Source organism: Lactuca sativa, chromosome 5 (assembly GCF_002870075.4).
Source record: "Lactuca sativa cultivar Salinas chromosome 5, Lsat_Salinas_v11, whole genome shotgun sequence".
NCBI lineage: Eukaryota > Viridiplantae > Streptophyta > Magnoliopsida > Asterales > Asteraceae > Lactuca > Lactuca sativa.
In genome coordinates this window covers 311,684,555-311,693,939 of record NC_056627.2, presented here as the reverse complement: position 1 = coordinate 311,693,939, position 9,385 = coordinate 311,684,555, and the positions used below count along the sequence as shown (strand labels likewise).

The following is a 9,385-nucleotide window of genomic DNA, read 5'->3' as shown; positions in this document are numbered from 1 at the left end:
ATTGCATTTAGTAGTGAAACCCAAGTTATTACTAAGTGAGAGTAAAAGACATAGTAACAATCAATGATTCCCACTTTCCCAGACCTTAGGCCTTGGTGTTAACTCTTTTTTACTTCTGATGTCACATGGTAACACTTTTGTGGACCTTTTTCTTTCATGGGTAATAAAGTTCACAAATGTTTTTTTTTTCTTTTTTTTTTTAATATACACTTTTGCGGACATTTTTTATAAAATTTTCTTAAAAAAACTGAAGAAAATCTTCCTATTCTAATAAAAGAATAGTTTTAATCTCCTTTTGACATGTGTTATCTTATTAGACCTCTTAATTAATACATACTAGGTGTGAAACCCGTGTATTACACGGGTTGGTTTAAAAAAAATTAAACATTAAAGTGTAAACATAAAATATTTTTTAATGTATAACTTTAAAATAAATAAGATACATATTTATTGCAATTTAATATCATATATATCATATTTAATACTTTACATATATAAGTATACGACTTTAATTTTAAAAATTGAAATAAACCAAAAATTGACAAGTAGATAATATTTATTTCTAAAATACCACAAAATGACAAGTGTCAAAATTAATGAGAGGTTGACATATGACAAAAAACCTTCATTTATTAAGGAGGATTTTATTCTTTTTTTGCCAAGTGGCATCCTATTAAACCTCCTAATTAATACATGCCACTTGTCAACCTATTGATTCTCAATTTCAAATTTCAAATTTTAAATTTCTTACTCTAATTAAATTAAATTAATAACATTAGAATTAAAATTAAAATAAAATTAATAAAAATTATAAGATGATATAATTTCACATATTTATTCAAATTAACGATTATAATTTTATATAACTAAAAAAATTCATTTTAATTAATAATTTATTTAAAATAACTGAATAATAAATTTGAGTTTTCATCATGAAAGTTTAATTAATTTTGTCACCATGGTCCCCACGGATTATATACTAATAGCTAATAAACGAGAGACGGTAAATTATAAGGGATATTTGTGATTGAGTTTCCTAACCACGATCATTTTTTAATGTTGAAAATTATAATATAAAAGTAGATTTTTGTTATAAATAAAGTAAACGTTAATTTACCAACCATTACAATTTACAAACCCATAAATAAAGTGAAAACATTAAAATTGATAATTTTTGTTTCATCTAATTCCCCCTAAACTTTCAGCAGCAGCCTATCTGCCTCTGCAGGATCCTAAAGAGATTAAAAATCAATCACCAAAGATAATGAAGCTTAAAACAAAAGATTAAGAAACCAAAAGTAAAAATTTACCTGGAATTTGGTTAGAGCTTCATTTAGATAAGGCCATGGTTGGGTGCTATCAGCTTGAATTGTCCTCCATGAATCACCAAACACTTTTGATACTCATCTATTACCTGATCAAGATCAATCTGTCACCTGGATCTTCTTCTGAACGACCATTTGTTTTACCATATTCAATAAGCTGGTAAGGTCGCTCGGTTTCTGTTTGTCTAGAATTGCAGGGATTATTTTTAAATTTTGGGGGTAAACTACGACTTTATAGTCAAATTTATGTATGACTCACCTCTAGTATTAATAATAAGCATTTGAAGCAGCGATAAATTAATCATAATCTACAAAATTGAGGGAGAAAATGAACCAATGTGTTTCAAGTTGTGGGAGTAGTGTGGGAGACGAAGAAGGTTCTGGAATAGTGAGGAGAAATTAAACGAGAACTGGATTAGGCGGCGGAGTGGTAGGGGTTACACCCAAAAAGGCTAATGACATCGATCCTAATCTGATTGGATTACACGGGCAGTGAAGTTAATACGTGTGCAACTTTAGTTTTAAAAATTGCCTAAAAAGACCCTTGAATTTCAATCTGATTGGATTACACGGGCAGTGAAGTTAATACGTGTGCAACTTTAGTTTTAAAAATTGCCTAAAAAGACCCTTGAATTTCAAGAAGGCAATAAACAAAGACATTTAGCAAATATACATAACCTTAGGGACTCATTGTGCCAATCCCTTAGCCACTTTACTGGAGCTAAGGGTGGACAATTTTAATCTATAGTATAATGTGTGTATTAAAATGGTTTTCTAAATCTGCAATATTAGTAACATTTTTTTTTTACTTCATGAAGTGTATAAGTCAAAAGCTCATCTATATAACAACGCTCTATTGTGTTTTACTAATATGCGCCATTATTTTATATTTTAGTAATTTTATAAATGACATGAATATCAGATAAGTTTATATTTTGTCTAAAAAGTAAAACTACTTGGTTACATAAAGTAAAAGGAAATATTAAAACATCGTTCTATAATAAAGAAAGTATTTAACCCTTTTCCAAACACTCTAAAAATAATATTATGGAAAATGACAACTCTGCCTTTGAACTTGATTATTCGAACGTTAAAAGAGACAACGCATGGCATCTTTCATCCCGAACTCTCCTTCTCTCTCACATATGCACCACTTTTCCTTCTCTGCCCTTGGCATCTTTTGTTGAATGTTAAAAGGGTTAAAAAAAAGGTATTCAATAATCAATATCATTTTAAATTATTCCGTAAGCAATTTTTAAGTACATATAAAAAGTTGACACCTTATACTAAAAACGTTCCTTTTACGGAATTGATAATTATTTATATAATTCTTTTTTTAATATGATTACGTATTAAATATACCATATCATTTTTGTTTTTGTGTTTAGCATTATTTATTTATTTATTTATTTTTTGTAATCAATTTTATTTAGCAAAACTATTTTTTTTTTTTTTGAAGTTTTGGTAGAAATTTTGTTTACCGATGGCCCCATCCTTCTTCATATGCTCCGTCCAGTTCCGACCCTTCCTTTCCAGTTCTAGCCGACGAAGCACACCCCCACTCTCTTTCTCTCTCTTCGACTGAAGCGCTCTCTCTCTCTCTCTCTCACACACTCACATACTACACTCTGCTATTCGCCCAGCTGCTTCAACTTTCTCTCTCTACCGAGTGTTCTATCTACAGGCTACACTTCCATTACTGTAGGAATATAGGAATATGGCTTTTCGATTTTGACTGGTATTATGATGTGAAACCCTAGCTTTGGCAAGCTACGGTTAGGGTTTGCATATTTGAAGTTCTAGCTCGATTTTGTTTAAGAATCTCTGGATTTAGATGGGGAATTGTTGCAGATCTCCAGCGGCTGTTGCCAGGGAAGATGTGAAGTCTTCAAACTACTCTGGTCATGACCATAACAACAGGAAGGACAAGGCTCACGCCGGGAACGGTAAGAAGGCGTCGATCGCTGTCCTCACTGATGTGTCGAAGGAAAATATTGAAGAGAAGTATATGTTGGATAGGGAACTTGGACGCGGAGAATTTGGAGTGACTTACTTGTGTATAGATCGAAGCTCGAGGGAATTGTTGGCCTGTAAGTCGATTTCGAAGCGGAAGCTACGGACGGCTGTAGATGTTGATGATGTGAGGAGAGAAGTGGCGATCATGAAACATTTGCCGGAGAACTCGAGTATTGTGACATTGAGAGAAGCTTGTGAGGACGAGAATGCGGTGCATTTGGTGATGGAGCTGTGTGAGGGAGGCGAGCTCTTTGATCGGATTGTTGCGCGTGGACATTACACGGAGCGTGCAGCTGCGGCAGTGACTAGGACGATTGTGGAGGTTGTGCAGCTGTGTCATAAGCATGGAGTCATTCATAGAGACTTGAAACCAGAAAATTTCTTGTTTGCAAACAAGAAGGAGAATTCGCCTCTCAAAGCTATTGATTTTGGCCTGTCTATCTTCTTCAAGCCAGGTGAATGATTTTCAGAAATGCCTGAACTAATATAACTTCTCGCAGCGAAATGTGAAGACCAATACATTGTATAATTGGTTTTTTATGGATTTAGAACACGATTAATCTTTTTCCACTTAGGAATGTTAATATAAACTCTCTCATAAATCAAGTTGTGGAAACTCAGCCAAACATGGTATTGTTTAGTTAATATGCTCCTCTATTTAAATCATGAATGCACGAGATAAAAAGAACAATAACAACAACTTCTATCAGAAACTAATCTAGATATACTGAAAATGATATTATATTTATCTTTTGGCCTAATTTTAACAATTTAGAGCTTTCTGCACCTTTTCCATTCTGATTTTGGGCATTTATTTTTTCTGTTTGCAACGTGAAATAACTCATCAAGGTCTCCTTCACTTACCTCACCATTTCCCATAAACGACTTTTCAAAATTCAAAATAATCTCTTCACTGACCTAGCACATAATATTTGGCTATGTATGTTCCTCATCATTGATGTATCTGATGCGACTTATATCCCTAGCATTCCTCTATTATATCTTCACATGCCTTACATTTAGCTTTTCTTAGAGCCTTTTTAGCTTCACTTTTGGCTAGTTTATTACTTCTAGATGTTCTTTACTCAACACTTTGGAAATGCGTAATCTCAATCATTTTATGTTAGGTTATGGAGAAGCCTTATATGATTCCTTTAGACATTTCATAAGAAAAAACTGATGGTCATTACTATTAGCCCTTAGGAAATACGAGTGAAAATGACATTTGGTGCTCCTTGAAAGAGTTTAGTATTTAGTACAAAAGTCAAAAACCACCTCGATCCAACTGTAATTCATCATTTATATACAGGTGAGAGGTTTTCTGAAATTGTTGGAAGCCCTTATTACATGGCTCCTGAGGTGCTTAAGCGTAACTATGGACCAGAGATTGATATATGGAGTGCAGGTGTCATTCTTTACATATTACTATGTGGTGTACCTCCATTTTGGGCAGGTAATTTCTTTTTCCCTATAGTAGTAGCATTGCAACTTTTAAAAGACACGAATGCCCTTCTCAATTCTCATCCTCATCATAAAGAAACTGTAAATCTGTTACATTGCTATCAATCTTTTTATCATTCAAGTTAATTTTATTTTTTTATTTTTTTGTGTTAATGTAGAGTCAGAACAGGGGGTTGCACAGGCGATTCTTCGTGGGGTAATAGATTTCAAACGTGAACCATGGCCAAGTGTTTCTGAAGGTGCCAAGAGTCTTGTAAAGCAAATGTTAGAGCCTGATCCAAAATTACGACTTACAGCTAAACAAGTGCTTGGTATGCTTCTTCTTATATAATTGTGTGTGTGTGTTCTTTTAAATTAACACCAAGTTAAATTTAAAAAAAGTAAAAGAAATTAAACATTGCATGATTAATATTGCTTTGTGTTATTGATAGAACATCCTTGGTTGACAAATGCTAAAAAGGCTCCAAATGTTCCCCTTGGTGATGTTGTCAAGGCAAGACTAAAGCAGTTCTCATTAATGAATCGCTTCAAGAGAAAGGCTCTTCGTGTTAGTTTCCTATTTTCTCCTTCTCTCTCTCTCTCTCTTTTTTTCCTTGATGCAAGAAATAACAACGTACTTTCATTATTATCCTACTTTCATATCTTCAAATATGAAGCAATTTTCATTACTATAATAATTGGATAGAAAATTTTCAAAATACCATGTTCATGTGTTGTAGGTTATAGCCGATTTCTTATCGAATGAAGAAGTGGAAGACATCAAAGAAATGTTCAAAAAAATCGACACGGATGACGATGGTATCGTTACAATCCAAGAACTAAAAACCGGACTACAAAAATACAACACACAACTCGCAGAGTCTGAAGTCCAGCTTCTTATCGAAGCTGTAAGTCTTTGATGCCCTAAAAGATTCCAACTCCGAGATGCTTGTTTCAATTCATAAATTGTTTATTATTTTTACAGGTAGACACAAACGGAAAAGGGACATTGGATTACGGTGAATTTGTTGCCATTTCACTCCACCTCAAAAAAATGGCAAACGATGAGCATCTACACAAGGCCTTTTCTTATTTTGATAAAGATGGAAACGGTTTCATAGAGCCTCAAGAGCTTCACGATGCTTTGATGGAAGACGGTGATGCCGATGGTGCAAATGTTGCAAATGATATCTTCCAAGAAGTCGACACAGATAAGGTACAGTCCAGTGCCAGCCAAACACAGTACAATCTGTTCTGTTCTGTTATTGATGTGCTGACATTTTAATTTAATTTAATTAATGATATATGTAGGATGGGAAAATTAGTTATGAGGAATTTGCTGCGATGATGAAAACGGGAACCGATTGGAGAAAGGCTTCGCGACATTACTCAAGAGGGAGATTTAACAGTTTGAGTGTCAAGTTGATGAAAGATGGTTCTATTAACTTGGGGAATGAATAATGAGCAAAGCAAAACATTTGGGTTGATGATTTTATATTGTAATTATGGGTTTGTGTTTGGTTAGATGTGCTCCATTGTTGCCAATTACAAGGATGTTTGGGTAGGGTGTGTATGATTCTGGCTCGTGTTTTCGGGACTTTTGCTATAAAAGATTTGTTAGGCTTTACAACATTTTGTTAAGGATTAATTGGTAGGTGCTTTTTATGCCTTTTTTCACAATCGGGTTTTGCATTCATGTTTGTTTATAATTAGAAACATAAATACAGCTCAAAACTTCATACAATTTCTTGTATGGGATGATTATTAAATAACTAGAAATTGAAAACTTGTAAAACACGGATAACTGATTTTATTGTTGATGACAGTTATATTAGGTATGGCAAATCCGGTAGCCATTCTGTGTTTTTGTTTAACATGAAACGGCGTTTCATGAAATGGTTTTTCTTAACACTGACACGACTCAATAGCGTGTTTTTGTTCGTTAATGTGAACATGACAAAAAACAAACATTTGCATAATGTCATATGTAACATTTTGTAAAAATAATTTAAACACACCAAACACGGATGAAGGTGCAAAGTATTCTTGAATGAAAGCCCATAAGATGACGTTTTTTTTAACAACTTAAATGTTGTAAAAGTTAGCAACTTAATGATCGAGTATAAATGCTAATATGTTAGTTTTAAAAATTATGCTAAATAATCCAATACTAAAACATATTAGCTTTTATTAACAACTTAATGATTGAGTATAAAAAAGTTAGAAATTTGCTAACAAAAAGGATTACAATGTAATGCGATAAGATGATGTTTTTTTATCTAATCCGCCCACAACACTTTAAAATTCCTATTACTATTAATAAACCAAACATAAGAATGATCAACTATCAAATAGATTAAAAACTATATTTTCTAATCGTGGGATCATTAAAAACGTTGTTGTTTCTTCAATCATAACTGAAAATGTGAAAATATTTCAACACTTGAGCATGAGGCATATGCAAGGTAGGCCTATCGGTCAACGCAAACTGCGAAACTATCCATATGAGTCAATCCTGAAATCAGCTTAGACTGTCGGCAAAATACGACAACCTAACAAGCAACCCAAGCTTCTCACTACCTTTAACTACACTCTCTTTGTAACAACATAAAAATTTAAAATAATTTTTCATTTAAAAAAAACAACCATAACTCATACAGTAGTTCTCAAAATCTCATAATGTCAAATGTTATAATAATAACAAATCCCAGAATCTCCAACAACTCTTCTTCCAGTGTGTACGGATCATGCCGGCGCCTTCCCGCAATCCTCACTGGTACCTGAAACACACATATCACACAAACGGTAAGCATAAAAGCTTAATGAGTTCCCCAAAATACCACATTCATATCAATTAGCCACTCGAGGCTATAGATCTGCGATGCCTTCTGGCCAATGTGTCTCAGTGGACCTTCCGACTCCACAATTGGGGTAGACCTTTCGGCCCTACCCTGATGACCTTCCAGTCCTCGTTATCTTGACCTTCCGGTCCATACACTATTGACCTTCCGGTCCATACCATACTATATAAAACATACATAGCACATACATATCATATAACATCATACATCGCATTCTACTCGTAGCACATAAGACCTTCCGGTCACACATAATTACCACTCTAGCTAAAGTATAGTGAGAAGACTCACCTCGTACGATGTCGGATAACCTCTCGTGCTTGATAACCCGACCTAGCCTCCTCCTATTAACATAATAACATTTCTAATCAATACCTTCTCATGTCCTTACTTCCAAAGGATGGGTAGAAGACCATTCTACCCCTCCCTGATCTCTCATGAACCAGCTTGACCACAACCCTAAGGTCAACTGAAGTCAACTCCAGTCAATGGTTAAACTTTGACCCGACTCGTCGAGTGAACTTGGGTGACTCGGCGAGTCCAAGCGTGTCCTCTGAATCATTCTAAGGCTTCACTTGACTCGTCGAGTGAGCCTTCCACTCGACGGGTTACCTCTGGTCATGAATCGCGGGGCAACCCTGACTCGATTCGTTGAGTTCTCTTATGGACTCGGCGAGTTCTTTCCATAGCCATACTCAAATGACCTTCTGAGGTCAAATCTGCTTCTCTAACTTATAGATCTGACCTTTAAACACTCGAAAGTCACGTAAAGGTCTGACCTTTATACTCATGCAACACTCATAAGGATCTTTTTGGTGAAATAGCTCCTAAAATGGCAACCTAGGTTCAAAACTCCATTGGAAATGCATAAAGCTGGATGCTTGGGACTCTATTGGAAATGCATAAAGTTGGATGCTTGGAAAACCAAGATGCTCCCTGCAACTGATCCAACAAATCATCGATCATCGGTAATGGATAACGATTCTTGACCGTCAACTTGTTCAACTCCCGGTAATCAATGCACATCCGGTGTGAACCATCTTTTTTCTTGACAAAAAGGATCGGCGCTCCCCACGGCGAGCTACTTGGTCGAATAAACCCCTTCCCCAGCAGCTCCTATAGCTGCGAGGATAACTCATGCATCTCTGGCGGCACAAGGCGATAAGGCGCCATGGTGATAGGCGCTGCCCCGGGAACCAAATCGATGCAGAACTCCACCTGCCTCTCGGGAGGCACACCCGATAACTCCTCAGGAAAAACATCTGGGAACTCACGCACTATCGAAACATCATCAACTGAACTCGGCCTCTCAGCGGCCACTCGTGTATTCATCACATAAGTTGCTAACCCGCTGCAGCCCTGCTGTAGACTCTGTCTCGCGCTGGCAGCCGAACAAAATGCTGACCTACTTCGGGTACCCTCGCCATATATAGTCAGCACTCCCCCACTAAGGTCTCGTATCGTCACCATCTGATGCTCGCAGTCTATAACCGCCCCAAATCGGCTCAACCAATCCATGCCCACTATAACGCAAATGTCCCTCATCGCAATCGGGACCAGATCTATCGGGAACTCAACACCGAAGATCTCGAGTACACATCCTCGAATCACGTCAGTAGCATACACCGCTCGCTCGTCGGCTATGGAAACTCATATAGGTCGACTCAACGCCTCTCGTCGAATGCTGAGGTGCTAACTAAATGCTAACGACACAAATGATCGACTCGCATCTGAGTCAAATAACAC

General features: G+C 36.0%; 1 protein-coding gene across 1 annotated transcript; it reads left to right on the top strand.

Moving 5' to 3' along the window:
- The first annotated feature begins 2,798 nt into the window (after positions 1-2,798).
- On the top strand, positions 2,799-6,411 carry LOC111890714 (calcium-dependent protein kinase 13). Its single transcript, XM_023886795.3, has 7 exons — positions 2,799-3,796; positions 4,651-4,794; positions 4,961-5,113; positions 5,234-5,349; positions 5,522-5,689; positions 5,767-5,997; positions 6,093-6,411. Exons 1-7 carry the CDS (start codon positions 3,160-3,162, stop codon positions 6,240-6,242), a joined length of 1,599 nt encoding a protein of 532 aa, XP_023742563.1. The 5' UTR covers positions 2,799-3,159; the 3' UTR covers positions 6,243-6,411.
- The last annotated feature ends 2,974 nt before the right edge of the window (positions 6,412-9,385 follow it).

What these genes read in the sequence shown, in the direction of transcription:
- LOC111890714 (XM_023886795.3), top strand. Translation starts at nt 3,160, where the DNA reads ATGGGGAATTGTTGCAGATCTCCAGCGGCTGTTGCCAGGGAAGATGTG. An exon ending in GTCTATCTTCTTCAAGCCAG is followed by an intron (nt 3,797 to 4,650) that starts GTGAATGATTTT and finishes ATTTATATACAG; the next exon opens with GTGAGAGGTTTTCTGAAATT. An exon ending in TCAAGAGAAAGGCTCTTCGT is followed by an intron (nt 5,350 to 5,521) that starts GTTAGTTTCCTA and finishes CATGTGTTGTAG; the next exon opens with GTTATAGCCGATTTCTTATC.